Source organism: Lactuca saligna, chromosome 1, assembly GCF_052625555.1.
Source record: "Lactuca saligna cultivar CGN05327 chromosome 1, ASM5262555v1, whole genome shotgun sequence".
Classification (NCBI taxonomy): domain Eukaryota; kingdom Viridiplantae; phylum Streptophyta; class Magnoliopsida; order Asterales; family Asteraceae; genus Lactuca; species Lactuca saligna.
In genome coordinates, this window is record NC_136417.1 from 7350263 (window position 1) to 7365984 (window position 15722).

A 15722-nucleotide genomic window follows, 5' to 3' on the forward strand; every position below is an offset into this window, starting at 1 on the left:
ATATGGTAGAAATTATGAAATAAAAACTACGAAAATTATGAAATAAAAACTACGAATGGTGCATTACATGTTGGAGATAGAAAGTGTATTCTAATAATATAAATATTTCTTTTAAAACATCTACTTGTGTATAACAGTATTTTAATCGAAGAAAATGCATGATAATTGATCATCTATACGAGTATTAATAGGAGAAAATATATTATAAATCAATTATCATATATTTTCTCCGAATAAGATACTCAAAGTAGATGGTTTAAAAGAAATATTAACTATGAAATAGAAACTAGGAAGGGTGCATGACATGGTGGAGGTGGAAGTGGATCCTGTCTTGTTTAAACAACACTATTTGATTACCATTAAATTTGTAACTTGGGCTGCAGATATTGTACATTACGGTTTCCACGCCCTTTCCAACCCCTTCTTCGCTAGAATTCCATATTCTCTGTCGCTTTCTGCCTTTACACACCCTTTCGGTTTCCATTCTCCGTGAACCCACTATTCAACTTTCGAATCATCACTGAAAAACCCTCAGAATTTCCAGGCAAGTTTCATGTACTCATCAATTCATCATCTTGTCTCGCTTTTCTCAATTAACATCGTGCTTTTGTTTATATATGAGTGATCTCTTCTAATCGTTTTGAATTTGCAGATTGACTGTCCGTCGATTACGGTTTGTTTTGAAAATTCGTGCGTTTTCCCTTAGAATTCTAATTTAATTATAGGATGTGTTTTGAGTATTTGTGTGGACTGTTCTTCGTTTCTATTTATTTATCTGCGTTTGGTAGTTTGTGAATTGACGTTATGTTTTTGGGATTTCTTCTTTGCATCTTCTGTCGGTTGTGAGTTTCATTATAGAGTATACGTCAACATCTAATTTAAACAGTTTATCATGTAATCTTGCAAGTAAGAAACATCAAAACAGATTATGTTTTTGGTAAATTAAATTACAGAACACATATCACCATGTTTGATTTTTCCCTTTAACCCCCAAAAACAAAATTTTCGTCAAGTCTGGAGTTAGTTGGTTCGTATTCTTATCCATCACAAATGCCACTTTACTATCTTAAAAAGGTTTTACCGAATGAATCAGTAAAACTCAAAAGGATACAAAAGGACTTCATATTCCCCTCTTTTCATTTGTACTTTATAAGAAGCATCTATAGATGAATATTTTCAGTAGCTTGATTTGAAAGCAGAATTCCTTAACCCGTGGAGACGTTTTAATGGTGATTGCCTACTTTAAAAAAAAAAGTTAATTGAATTAAGTTTTTTGTTGATTAATCTTCAGATTTGGCAATTTCGTGTTGATCTTGAGGTCCCCAATGCAGCTGTATCATCATCCGTATTCAATCGAGAGCCAGAAAGTCAGGCTGGCTTTAGAAGAACGTAATATCGATTACACTTCTTACCATGTCAATCCTGTTACAGGCAAGAACATGGATCCTTCGTTTTTCAGGATGAATCCAACCGCTAAACTTCCGGTTTTCCAAAATGGTTCCCATGTTATCTTCAACACGATAGAGATTATTCAGTAAGTTTTCAACCTATTTCCGCGTGACAAAATTCAATTTTTTCAGAATCCAAAATGATTTTATTCAGACCTTAAAAAAAGCCCATTCTTCAACACGAAAACTTTACAGGTACATCGAGCGGATTGCCCTTGTTTCTTCAGGAAGCGGAATCATAACACAAAGCAGCAAAAAAGTGATCGAATGGATGTACAAAATCCAAGAATGGAACCCAAAGTTCTTCACCTTTTCCCACATCCCCGAAAAATACTACATGTCCGTATCAAAGTTCATACGCCGCGTAATAATCGCCCGAATGTCCGAATCTCCCGACCTCGCAACCGCTTACCACACCAAACTAAAACAAGCCTACGAAACCGAAGAAAAACTACGGGACCCACAAGTCCTTCAAACCTCAACTCAACATCTAATTCGCCTACTTGATGACGTGGAAGCCCAACTGGAACAAACTTTGTACTTAGTAGGGGACGAGTTCACATTAGCCGATGTCATGTTGGTTCCTGTTTTAGCCAGGTTAGAGCTCTTGGGCTTGGAGAATGATTATATAAATTGTAGGCCGAAGTTAGCAGAGTATTGGAAACTGGTTCAAGAGAGGCCGAGTTATAAGAAGGTGATTGGGAAACATTTTCAAGGGTGGAAGAGACAGAAAACGTTGTTCAAGACATGGTGCATTGTTCGTATGAGATGTTTGCTAAAACGGTATTGAATCATCTAGTGCTTTTTCGTTAGTTTCTTTGAAATGTTAATTAATAGCGTGTTTGGGTTTTTAACTTTAAGTGTGTAGTAGTTTGATCTTTGATGTATGTAATTTACTGAAGAAAATTGTAAATGTGCAGTACAATGCAGGGTTTGTGAATGCATAGTACTGAAAGGTCTTTTGTATTGTTTTTGGCATACATTGGACCAAGAGTATCATGTCAATAAGGATAAAATGGTTAATTTTTATGCCAACTTGTGGAACATGATAGGGCAAGGAATTACTCTGTATGTACAAAAGACGTAAATGTCGTCATCCTTAATTATTGCAAAAATAAAAAGTTTGTTGTTTACCTTATAGCCAAAGTGATGTCGATTTTTAATTTTTCTTTTATGAAACAATGTTTGTTTATGGTGATTGTGATGTAAGTTTACAATGAATCTAAGTCTTTACTACTAGCGAGTGAGGTGTTCAAAGTAGAGGTCCACAAATCAAACAAGTTTTTATTTTAACCGATGAAATAAAAGAACCGGTTACGGTGAAGACCGGGAGGTTAAATATTTGTTTATTTACTAAATCCGATGGATTTTGATTGATTTTTAAAAATAAGGGACGACCTTATAAATGTTAGAAAAATACGGAAAGAAATAGTCAATTGCTAGAGGGTACTATGGTAAATGTTTGAAAATATATATATATATATATATATATATATATATATATATATATATATATATATATATATATATATATATATATATATATATATTGTAAATTTTTAGTTTTATGAAAATCCAAAAAAAAAAACAATTTTCCAAAAATTATAACAATTTAAATAAAATACATCAACACATTATACTAATGACTTTGTAAAAAAATTAAAAATAACTTTTTGAAATGTTCATATTAGGTTTTATAAAAATTTTAACAATTTATAGGATATCTATACACTCCACCACACACTACGCGCATACTCCCTACGGGACACACCAATGCCCTACTCTTACACCCCCACCCATCCACACCAATGCCAAGCCAATAAGCTCATGCGGACCTTAATGCCTACAACATCCACACTCATACTTAACCATCTACCTCCATATCTATACCCATACCCCCACACATGCCCGTCCCACCCCCAACTCATCCTACCCCACCACTCACCCTGCCTCACTACCACCTCATCATACCCTCATTCCCACCCCAATCTACCCCACCTTCACACCTAAACCCATACACACACCCTACCTACCACACTTACACTCATACTTACACCAACACACCTCACACCTCACACCACATCCACATGGCCACACCTACACCCACATCCACAATGACATTGACACCGCCAATTGCCAACGACACTCATACATATATACACATAGGCGCACCCACACCCACACACATGTAAACATTAATGTCAATTTCGACGCCCACCTCACCGATATACCCAAACCCATACCCCACCCGAACAAACATATATTGGTTTGAGTGGATAAAAGTTTAATTAATGAAATTTTTACAAGAAAATCAATAAAATGGTATTTTGGGCATCTTACATATTACTTTGCAATTTTCTCTTTACAAATCTACAAATACAAACTTTTTTATTTTCAACCAAACATACTCAACGAATGGATAGCCACGCCTCCAACAAACCAAACCTTCCTCAAAGTAGTAAATTGGTGCTTTATATTTATATCTTGATCTGTGCATTATAGATCTCTAGTACAAAATTACGAAAATAAACTAAAACAGAAGATCATAAGAAATGTTCGGCGAGTCACAATGCTTTTGGCGGAAGACATTTGCATTGACACATTTAATTGGATAAAAAATCGATGAAAGTTAGTTTATCTGGTCAATTTGGTGTATATCTCCTATTACAAATGCTCTCTTGTAGTTGATTTGAATTTTTTTTGGCTCAAGCTCCTTGCCAATGTTTTAAAAACTGGTTTGAACCGGCCGGTCGAACAGGTTGGACCAGGAATTGGAGAAGAGAGCAGTTCAACTATCACCGGTTTTATGTCTATTTCTAAACCGGATCGAATCGGCCAGTTTTTACAAAAATCCGGTTGAACCGGTTAAACTGAATAAAAACACATGGAATTGAAATCTTTTGCATAATAAACTTTGAAAGTTTTCTCACATTTATTAAAAATTTTCTTTATAAAAGCAAATAAATATTATGAAGTTTTTTAATGCATTTATATTCATCTAGGAATTTATTTTTTTAATACACGTGAATTGATGTAAAAGTTATAGTTATGAGTTATTTTATGGGAAAACCTCACAAAAACCCTATGTATTATACACTAACGCTTAAAAAAACCCTTATATTATCAATTGGTACCATTTAACCATTATTATTTCAGAAACCGTGTAATCTATCTCATTTATCCGATAACCCTAGGTTATCCGTTCTTATTAGTCTACGTGGATTACCTTCATTCTCTTTTAACTTGATATCGGTCATACTGTAAAAAACGAAAGGGAAAAAGGGAAAGCTACGTACAGGAGGTAAAGCTTCTTGGAAGTGGCGGGAAACTTGCTGCTCAATCACACGAAAAAAGGTAATCGATCATTCTTCTATTTCGCTTAATCAGAACATCAACCCGTCTTTTACCCCTAATTCTTATTTTTGTTGTTTCCATTGATTCTTCAAGGAAGCTTTAACCAAAAGCCATGACTTCATTTTCAAATATATTATGTGAAGTTTATACGGAGGGTGTGAATGGAACAGATGACGAGTCTGATGAAGAAGAATATGTTCCTTCTTCAATGGACAAAACAATATGGGATCCTTTTTTGAATGACTTGGTACAGGGTGAAGTGGAGTTCCCTGAAATATCATCTGATAATGCTGATAATGCTGAATTAACCCATTCAGATGAAGAATATGACGAAGGAGAGCATAAAGATCAAGAAATTGGGGACCAATTTCTTGTACACAACCCTAGGATCCCTTGGAATAGAATGGAGCCACACTTGGGGGAAAAATACGAAAGCCCGGAACAGTTAAAGATTTGTCTAACAAATTATGCAGTGGCTAATGGATACCAATTGAGGTTTGCCAAGTGTGATCGTTCTAGGATATTAGTACATTGTGGCAAAAAAAAATGATGAGAATAAGTGTCCATTTAGATGTTGGGCGTCTTGGATGGGAAATGAACTAACTTGGCAAGTGAAATCTTTGGAAAAGAAACATGTTTGTGCACAAAAATACAGCCTCGGGTCATTGATAACTCCAAGTTGGATTGCTAACCATTACCTTAGTGACCTAATTCGCAATCCCAAAACGAAAGTAAAAGAAATGAAAGCTGATTTTTTACAAAGATATTCTTTAAAGCTTAGCAAAGGTCAATGTGAAAGGGCAAGGACATTAGCATTTACACTAACTGAGGGCAAGTTAACTGATCATTATGCTAGAATATAGGATTACAGTAACGAAGTTTTGAGATCAAATCCAGGAAGCACTGTTGAAATTGGAGTTTTGAGATCAAACCCACGAAGGAGAGCATAAAGATCAAGAAATTGGGAACCAATTTCTTGTACACAACCCTAGGATCCCTTGGAACAGAATGGAGCCACACTTGGGGGAAAAATACGAAAGCCCGAAACAGTTAAAGATTTGTCTAACAAATTATGCAGTGGCTAATGGATACCAATTGAGGTTTGCCAAGTGTGATCGTTCTAGGATATTAGTACGTTGTGGCAAAAAAAATGATGAGAATAAGTGTCCATTTAGATGTTGGGCATCTTGGATGGGAAATGAACTAACTTGGCAAGTGAAATCTTTGGAAAAGAAACATGTTTGTGCACGAAAATACAGCCTCGGGTCATTGATAACTCCAAGTTGGATTGCTAACCATTACCTTAGTGACCTAATTCGCAATCCCAAAACAAAAGTCAAAGAAATGAAAGCTGATTTTTTACAAAGATATTCTTTAAAGCTTAGCAAAGGTCAATGTGAAAGGGCAAGGACATTAGCATTTACACTAATTGAGGGCAAGTTAACTGATCATTATGCTAGAATATGGGATTACAGTAACGAAGTTTTGAGATCAAACCCAGGAAGCACTGTTGAAATTGGAGTTGATGTCAACCCGGATGCAAAATATTTCAAAAGAATCTATATTTGTTTGAAGGCTTTAAAAGAAGGATGGTTGAAAGGATGTCGTAAAGTGATTGATTTAGATGGATGTTTCTTGAAAGGGAAAGTTAAAGGAGAGTTGCTAGCTGCTATTGGTCGCGACGGAAACAACCAAATTTACCGCATTGCATGGGCGGTTGTGAATGTAGAAAATAAAGATAATTGGAAGTGGTTCATTGAATTACTACAATCAGATATTGAAACAGTTCAAGGAAATGGACTTACTTTAATATCAGATCAACATAAGGTAATTTTCTAACTAGTAATGCTTATTTTGACCAATATGGATATATGTTAACAACCTTATGTCAAAACAGCCCCTATTGACACTTTTTGGACACCTTTTAACAAATTTTGACATATTTAAAATAGCAAAACAACCCTTATGTGAAAACAGCCCCTATTCACATTTTTTGACACCTTTTTAACAGACTTTGACATATTTGAAATGACAAAACAGCCCCTAAGTCATTACAGCACCTGTTGATATTTGTTGAGACTTTTTAAAATTGTATGACATATTTAAATGCAGGGTCTTCTTGAAGCTGTAAAGGAGGTGATGCCACATGCTGAGCATCGAAAATGTGCCCGTCATATTTGTGCCAATTTTTACAAGCGTTTCAGTGGACAGATTTATAAAACCTTATTTTGGCAAGCTGCAAAGTCCACAACAGATCAAGAGTTCAAAAACAATATGGAAAAGATGAAAGAGTTGAACAATGATGCATATGACGATCTCATGAAAAGAAATCCTACATGGTGTAGGGCCTATTTTGAAACAGATAGGGCATGTGAGGCTGTAGAAAATGGAATATCTGAGTCTTTTAACTCTTCAATAATTGGTGCTAGGGGAAAACCTTTGATAACTATGTTAGAAGAGATTAGACTTCATGTGATGGAGAGGTTTGATGCAATGATAAGGAATACAAATTCATGGAAAACTATTGTTGCTCCAAACATACTTAAAAAGATGAGAAAATGGCACAAAAACATGAGGTATGGATTGTTTTCCAAATTCTATTGTTCTATAATAAATTTTAAAAATATTATACTAACTTTACATATTTTCTAGGAATTGGACTGTTATCCCAAGTGGGTCTCTATTGGAGGTTAGAAATGGTTATGAAGGATATATGGTAGACTTGGAAGGTTGGGCATGCACATGTAGACGATGGGCATTATTTGGCCTTCCATGTGTACATGCATGTACGGCTATAAACCATACCCATCAAAATATTCTTGACTATGTAAGTGTGACATCCCCAATTTCACGGCCAGAAAAGACCGATTTGTTTATGTTTTGTTTTATAAAATCAGAGTAATCTTTTTATTAAAAGAGTTGCGGAATTTGTTCCCAAAATAAAATATGATAACCATTTATCAAAACATTTCTCAAAAAGAATGTATTTTCATTAAATAATAAAACCTTGGGATGTCATGTTCGATACAGACCAAAAGCATAAACAATATAAAATAGACCTTACAACAGTTATTCAACTACTGATCTATAATCCAAAATCTCTCATCAAGTCCACCAACTTATACCCTTGTGCCATTACCTGTAATGAAAAGAAAACTGAGTGGGTCAGGCTTGGGAGCCTGGTGAGCATAGAGGGTTTTCAACCCACAATAATATAATTATTATATGTAATCAGCAAACAATCAACCCAATTACCCATCCCCATTATCTCCTTAAGGTTTTACCCTAAGAACCAACTATCCTTCATTCATTTATTCGTAAGGAATTTGGCACGAATTCCATTGCTGCCAAAGCTTATTTATCAAGTACTAAATCCATAGTTATCTGACGCTAACTCCATAGTCACCAAGGTTCACTTAACAAGCGCTAACTCCATAGTCGCCAAGGCTTACTCAACAAGCGCTAACTCCATAGTCGCCAAAGTTTACTCAACGTGCGCTAACTCCATAGTCGCCAAGGTTTATACAATAGGCGCTAACTCCATAGTCACCAACTATTCCATCTACCTATGTTCTACCCAACAATTTTGTAGATACAAATACTTACACAGTTTAAATCATTTAACACCTGTATAAAACTCCAATTTCCATGCCCATCTCAAATAAACAAATAACATATAAACACATAGCACGTATTCCATAGCAAATACGTCATATTTGTGTGTTAGAAGAAAGTAAGTACACCCTCACACATATAAACAACAATAAACTTAATACACTCAAACCATACTTGTATTATTATCGTGTTATGAAAGATAGTATACACTCACTTGATCAGAAAATGATCGGACAACACTACGACTTGCAAAAGTAGAAATCCTCAGCAGATCTGGAAGATCTCTACAAAAATCGAACTTCTCGCGGGCAGAGCTTCGGCTCGGAAACCGCACCTCTCGGGATCTTCGGGATCTCGGGACTTGCTTCAGGACTCGAGAATAGTACCGGGGCTTCGGGGTATTTCTGGCACGCAAATCGAGGCAAAACGGGAGAGAGAATGGAGAAAAAGCAAAGAAGTCGGCTGCCCTCACATCCTATTTATAGGAGGCTAGAGCCTCGGAGTACGCGGGGCGTACGCGTCCAAATTCGTCACTGCATGCGTCATCCGAAGAACTCGAGTGCGAATGTTGACATCTTCGCTGTACGCGGGGCGTACTCGAGTACGCGGGGCGTACTTCGGATCGGACCGCTGACTCCTCTTCGGATAATGTCGGGGTTTAATAATTAATTTTAATTATTAATTATTTAATAAACTTCGGAAATTCATATCTCCTTCATACGAACTCCGTTTTCGACGTTCTTTATATCCACACGTAGGTGAGACTACGCTCTTCGACTTTCGTTTAGACTCCGTCGGCTAATTTTGAATTTTATTTATTATTATTTATTTTTAATAGGTCGGGACAGAAAATTTCGTTATAAATTCATAACTTCTTCGTCCGACGTCCGTTTTTGCCTAACATTTCGTCATTTCGCTACTAACAACGAGATCTTCGATTCTCGTTTAGATCGCTAAGGCTAAATATCACTCTAACGTAAATTCACTTTTTACGTCATTCAGCGTTGTGCCGGTTCTGTCGCGAAACTTTAACAAGTCATAACTTCTTCGTTATAACTCGGATTTTGGCGTTTTTTATATGCACGGAAACCTTGTAACATATACTACAACTTAGTTAGGATTATTCATCCTAAATAATATTCTATAAAAAATTCATTTTTGACGCTTATTGTCTCTAAATTGATTAGCCCTGATCTACGGGCGTTACAGTAAGTGACTGGTTCAAGAAGGAAAAGTATCAATTGGCTTATAGCACATCCATTGTTCCCTTAAATGGAAGCAATTTATGGTTTAAAACTTCATATGATAAGTTATTGCCACCAAAAGAACGTAGGATGCCAGGAAGGCCTTCTATTAAAAGAAAAAGAGACAAGAATGAAAAACAAACAAAGTATCCAACCGTTTCGGGTAAAGGGAAAATAAAGAAGTGTCACAACTGTTTACAAGAAGGGAACAATGCTAGGACATGCAAGAATGAAAAGATTGTGCCCCCTCCTAAGGAAAAGAAGCCTCCCGGCAGGCCTAAAAAAACAAACTCTGATGAAAGACCTCCGAGAGGACCATCTGTAGCTACAAGTGGTGGTAGAGGCGGAAAAGGACCAGCAGGGGCAAGAGGTAAGAGGTAAAAGAGGATCATATGCAGGTACAAGCGGTGGTGGAGGAGGAAGGTCATTTATTGATGAAATCTTTGACTCACCAATGGAAAATGAAGTTATAGACATGTTTGATAATTTTGAGGAAGAACTGCGTAGGGCTGAAATGGAAAGGAGAGAAGGTGAACCTTTGTTGCAATTCCCTGAATCTCAATTTGATGAAGGAGTTCCTATAACTCAAGATGATGGAGTGGCCGAAACTCAATATGTCGGGCCTGAAACTCAATTTGATATTGAAAATGGTAAAAAATAATTATATATATATATATATATATATATATATATATATATATATATATATATATATTCTATGCTTATATTAAATTTAATACTTTCAATACTTTTTGGTAGATAATTTGGAAGATCAATCTAATGTGGTTGGCGGGATAGGAATTGATGTGCCTGTTATCCGTGCAAAGCTCAAACCAAGAAAGCCATCTCAAAGGATTATTTAGAATATTAGATTTAGGAGCTGGAATGGGACAAAACTCTAGTCTTTTGTAATATTTTTGTTATTTGGAATTTAGTATTCCTAGTATTTTATCATTGAAATGTAATAACATTATGTCCCATTAACAAGTTATATTCCTTCTATTTGTTAATGTAGTGTGGTTTTAAAAATGCTAAAATGTATTTTATGTTCCTCTTTTTCCTCCATAATTGTCATATTTTATGTTTGGTATGCTAAAAGCGTAAACAATCAACAAGGGCAAAATGGTCAATGGCCAAAAATGGTGAATTTAACTATTTCTATGAACTATTTATGTATGATAAATCATTTTTTTTCTGTTTCTGTATTTCCAAATCAAGGGTGACAGAGTGTTAAAATAAATATGAGTCAAGAGGGTAAAATGGGGAATGGCTTATCAATACAATATTGAAATCATATTTTTTTTATGTTCCTCTTTTTCCTCCATAGATGTCTTATTTTATGTCTGGTATGCTAAAAGCGTAAACAATCAACAAAGGCAAAATGGTCAATGGCCAAAAATGGTGAATTTAACTATTTCTATGAACTATTTATGTATGATAAATCATTTTTTTTTTTCTGTTTCTGTATTTCCAAATCAGGGGTGACAGAGTGTTAACATAAATATGAGTCAAGAGGGTAAAATGGGGAATGGCTTATCAATACAATATTGAAATCATATTTTTTTTTTTCCGTTTCTGTTTTTGTATTTCTTTTTCTGTTTTTTTATGATAAGTCGATTTTTTTGTTTCTGTTATGTTTCTGCGTTGGGTGCTGGTGTGTGTGGATTACTCTAATAGTTGTTGGTAAACCAATGTATACATACTAACATCGATTAAGGTTTTCTTATTATGCTAATGTTGGAAAGATAAAAAGAAACAAACTTTATTCATTAAACATTATTCACAAACGAACAGCAAAAGTAGATATGGAACATAACATAACTTTATGCCTTTATCTTCCTTTTTGCCTTTATCTTCCAATTGAATCCAAATGATTAAATTGTAAAAACAAAACTGGCGAAATGCAGGTAAGTATTGAAACCAAAAAAAATGAAATCAACAAAAATAATCTCAATAATGAGATAATATGCAACCAAAAGGGTAAAATCGTCCAACTAATTTGTACCCAAATATAAAATGACATTAGAACCATAAGAAGGGAGCCTAGAACAATCTATATACTCACACATCTACATTCTCTTCATAAAACAGATGAATACACTAGTCTCTTTAAAAGGTGCATAAACCAAACAACATCACCCTAATACATCGTTAGCTATTTTACATTAACATAGTTTCCCTATTACATAATTATAATCCAAATGAAGATGCAAACCAGAACAATACCAAACATCATCAACCTAACCATGAATACACCAGTCTCTTTTTCTTCAATCAGCTCAAAGTTCATTAATTGTTTTTGCAGATTCAAATTCTCCTTCTCCAATTCCATATTCTTTTTGGAAAGGATCATATTATCCTTGAACAAATCTACATTCTCTCTATGCAAATCATCCACTTTACTCTTATACCAGTGAAGACCCAAATCCTCATCCACCCACACAAAAAATTTACAATCTTTTGAAGCATCCTACAAAAAAAATGAAGTATTTGAGTAAGAATTTGAGAAACAATATCAATCTTAAAAGAATATCATATACCAGCGAATTAGGGCATCGAATGAAATGTCGGCCGGGGTTCTTCCTGGTCGTTGAAGTCCAAATCTTTGGTTGTTCACCACATTTACACAAAACGTTTTTGTAGTTTGGAGTTGAGGAAGAAGAAGAAGACCCGTACGATCGATCACCCATTTCTGCAAAGACGAAGTTAAAAGAAGAAGATGAACAAGAACAACATCGTAACTTTGAAGAAGCAGAATAAGATGCGATGCACTTTTTAACCTAGTTTTCTTTGCCTACGTGTCACCCAATGTACAACCATGTCATCTAATTAGATGCCACAACATTTATTCCGCCGGTTCCTTAAACTTAACCGGTTACAAATCATCAAAACAATAAATTTCTGAAATAATAATGGTTAAATGGTACCAATTGATAATATAAGGGTTTTTTTTAAGTGTTAGTGTATAATACATAGGGTTTTTGTGAGGTTTTCCCTTATTTTATTGTATTTAGATTGATATACAACTTGTTTTCATGTGTATTTTAATGTTTGAATTTGTAGACATCAAATTCTTGATTTGTGTATGTATGTATGTGTAGGAAAATACGAAAAATGATGAAAATTGTAGAAACCAGTTAACTTGGCGGTCGAACTGGTTGAACAAGAAACCGGTCACCATACCGGTTCAACTAAAAAAACGGTTTTTAAAACATTGCTCCTTGCTTGAATCTGTTCTCTTTTGTGCTTAATGTTAATCGCTTGTCGTTCAAATAAAAATGATGAACCAAGACTAAAAAAATGCTTGAATCTGTTACTTTGGTTATTTTAAGACGATAGAAGTGGTGCCGAGTTTACCAGCTAAGATTTACCATGCCAAGGAAGAATACAGGGAGTGGTGCACAATGGTAATGGGAGAAGAAAATAAAAACACCGATAACCAATACACAAGCAATGGAGGTCAACCAAAGGTACACATTGAAATGAAGTAATTAAGATGAGATACCATATTAATCAACAAACCAACATAAAATTCTTTAGTCTTCACCCACGTTTTAGCCAAAAGAAAAAAATGGAAATGATCAACAGCTTATTTGGAGGTGTATAAACAGAGCCTAAACGTCATTCCCAAAGGCAACAGCTACACCTTCAAAAAAACATCAACCACAATTAGTAAAGACATTTCCATGGCCACACCCATACACTACTTAAACAAAATTTGAAAAAAAATATATATTTGAGATAATAGTTGTGCCTTAGAGAAATTCAAGAACAAATAAAGCAATAAATTTATAATAAAAAGTTAAGGCATAGTGTGGAAAACATCTTTCGCTGACTTTGTCTATTAAACAATTCCATTAAACTCACCTTTATGTCAAAGAGATTATCCAAACAAGGTCATAAAAGTAGCAACTCCAAATCCTCAATGTCATTCAAATCATCATCATCATCATCAGCATAGACTCCAAAAGCATGATGAACTGTGAAATCATCGGAATCATCATAGACTTCACAATGATAACAGACTTCAGAATCATCATAGTCAGAGTCATCATAGTCATAGCCTCTAGGCTCCGTACTAAAGTTCACACCGTTTTTATAAATATAAGGACATCCTTCAACACTATCATTGGGCAATTTCAAACATTTAATCTTTTCTGATAATTTTTTCCCAAATTCTCCATCAAGCTTAACGTACAAGCACTGACGCAAGTCAAGTGATTCAAGATGACAACAACCATCCAAAATCACTTGCAACTCATAATTCGAGATGTTCATTCCAATAAGTTCAAGGTGCCTTAACTCATGTAAGTTCTCTCCAATATATATGGGTATCTCATTGAGAATGTTTAATCCCTCATCACCATCATACCCATACCAATACCTATCTGCTTCTTGATTTATTTTTAGTGTTCTTAGCATAGGGCAACAACGCCCTGCAGTTGCAATAGATTCTTCTGAGAGATTTGTTGTGTAGAGACTCAGTTCCTCTAATAATGGAAACTTCTTCAAAGCTTCATTAAAGCTCCCATAAATTTCATTATAGCAACATGCAATTTCAAGACGTTTAAGCTGACTTGATCTGTTAAACAAACAATTAAAAAGCAAAGATCATGTAGTGAGTGATTCATATTGTGCTGATACTAATCACACTAAGAACACATACCTATTGGCAACATACTCAAGAAGCTCATCATCTGTAAAATTCACCATGGTGATATCAATCAATTGGCCCTGGCTTCGATCCACAGCATTCTTACACATTTCTCGTAGATGGGATCTTGCATTTGGATCCATGTAAATATTCTCCATATAAATGACCCTCCACATGGCAGGGTCCTTGCAGATATTACACCAAGTAGTGCAAACTTTCTGGGCATTCTCAAGAATGTCATGAACACCAACTCCGTATAGAATATTAGCCATTACATCAGATGGGAGTTCCAACCAATTCCTTTTCTGTTCCTTCACACGCCATTGTTGCTTTGGTTTTGGAACAAACTTGAAATTCTTGGGTTTTCCTCGATTTGATTTTGATTTTGATGTTGACGGCATCGTAACTTTAACATGTATAAAGTAAAGTTAAATTATACAAAGGCATTTGCATATGCTTTTATATGAAAATTGCATTAAATTTATCAACGTATTTTCAAAGAATAACATATAATGTAACAGATCGATCAAATGAATATATATGCTTTTTAATACATGAAGAACAGACTCCCTACTGCATCGTAATTCAATTTGCAAAGATATATTACAGAGCATTGTGCAACGTTAGTTTGAGCGGTTGCAAAGTGGATTTGTAATGTAAATTAACAAACAATGGATACAACCAATATGAAATCAAGTGTGATTATAGGAAGATTCTATAAACATAACGAAAAATCTAAAAACCCTAGAACTACTGAACTTAAAAAGAAAACGAAATCATAGATTAGAATTTCAAAGTAATAGAAGAAAGGTTAAGGAAAAGATAAACGCACATCAAGTGAAGGTGAAGAAGAGAATCGATCGCTGTTTTCCGATACCTGTTGCGGCTTCCTATAAAACGGTCACTCCGTTCGGTGGCGAAGAAATTGGTGGAGCGAGTATTTTTTGTTGATGGAAGTTAGTAAGAGTTTATCGGTTTGAATTGACGTTTATTTCTAGTTTTCTAATCATAGACAAAGATGGCCAAGGCCCGGCCTGACCCATGCTTCAAAGCCCAAAAAGTACCCATTCATCAAGATAGGTGGTTGATTTTTCTCCTTTTCTCTTTTATTCCATATTTTTATTGTTTTTTTATATTTTTTTAAATGATAATTTTTATTTTAGTTTTTTAACCTTTTTTTTACTGTTTTTTTAATAACAACATTTTTTTTATCTTTTTTTTTTTATTTTTTTTATAACATCCCTTTTTCTTATACTACCTTTTTTGACCATCAAATTACATAAATTAAAAATACAATATATTTTAAGGTGCAAAATTCCAAAATTCATATATAATGTTTTTAAGGTAAAAAAAAAAAAAAAAACTTAATATTGTTTGTTACAAAAAAAACAAAAAAAAAACTCAAAC

The 15722-nt window shown here is 34.6% G+C and overlaps 2 protein-coding genes across 6 annotated transcripts; one reads left to right on the forward strand and one right to left on the reverse strand.

The window, feature by feature from the left end:
* The first annotated feature begins 316 nt into the window (after nt 1–316).
* Nucleotides 317–2586, forward strand: LOC145041200 (Glutathione S-transferase family protein). 3 transcript variants are annotated; one of them, XM_078989276.1, is made up of 4 exons: nt 317–544; nt 653–690; nt 1292–1534; nt 1644–2586. In XM_078989276.1, the coding sequence occupies exons 3-4, from the start codon at nt 1326–1328 to the stop codon at nt 2236–2238; spliced, it is 804 nt and encodes a 267-aa protein (XP_078845402.1). In that variant the 5' UTR covers nt 317–544; nt 653–690; nt 1292–1325; the 3' UTR covers nt 2239–2586. The 3 variants fall into 3 exon arrangements, with proteins under 3 accessions (XP_078845402.1, XP_078845458.1, XP_078845319.1); XM_078989332.1 differs by lacking the exon at nt 653–690 and having other exon boundaries at nt 317–555; XM_078989193.1 differs by lacking the exon at nt 653–690 and having other exon boundaries at nt 320–544.
* Nucleotides 2587–13085: 10499 nt separating this feature from the next.
* Nucleotides 13086–15305, reverse strand: LOC145041363 (putative F-box/LRR-repeat protein 9). Of its 3 annotated transcripts, none has more exons than XM_078989490.1 (4): nt 15193–15305; nt 14328–14721; nt 13529–14243; nt 13086–13307 (listed from the first exon to the last, which is right to left on the reverse strand). In XM_078989490.1, exons 2-3 carry the CDS (start codon nt 14714–14716, stop codon nt 13559–13561), a joined length of 1074 nt encoding a protein of 357 aa, XP_078845616.1. In that variant the 5' UTR covers nt 14717–14721; nt 15193–15305; the 3' UTR covers nt 13086–13307; nt 13529–13558. The 3 variants fall into 3 exon arrangements, with proteins under 3 accessions (XP_078845616.1, XP_078845673.1, XP_078845541.1); XM_078989547.1 differs by having other exon boundaries at nt 13086–13301; nt 15148–15300; XM_078989415.1 differs by having other exon boundaries at nt 15148–15300.
* Nucleotides 15306–15722: the final 417 nt, after the last annotated feature.

Excerpts from the sequence above, each read along its gene's own strand:
- LOC145041200 (XM_078989332.1), top strand. The coding sequence starts at position 1,326 with ATGCAGCTGTATCATCATCCGTATTCAATCGAGAGCCAGAAAGTCAGG. Across the intron at positions 1,535-1,643 it reads AACACGATAGAGATTATTCA|GTACATCGAGCGGATTGCCC; the intron begins GTAAGTTTTCAA and ends AAAACTTTACAG.
- LOC145041363 (XM_078989490.1), bottom strand. The coding sequence starts at position 14,716 with ATGCCGTCAACATCAAAATCAAAATCAAATCGAGGAAAACCCAAGAAT. Across the intron at positions 14,244-14,327 it reads CTTGAGTATGTTGCCAATAG|ATCAAGTCAGCTTAAACGTC; the intron begins GTATGTGTTCTT and ends TTTGTTTAACAG.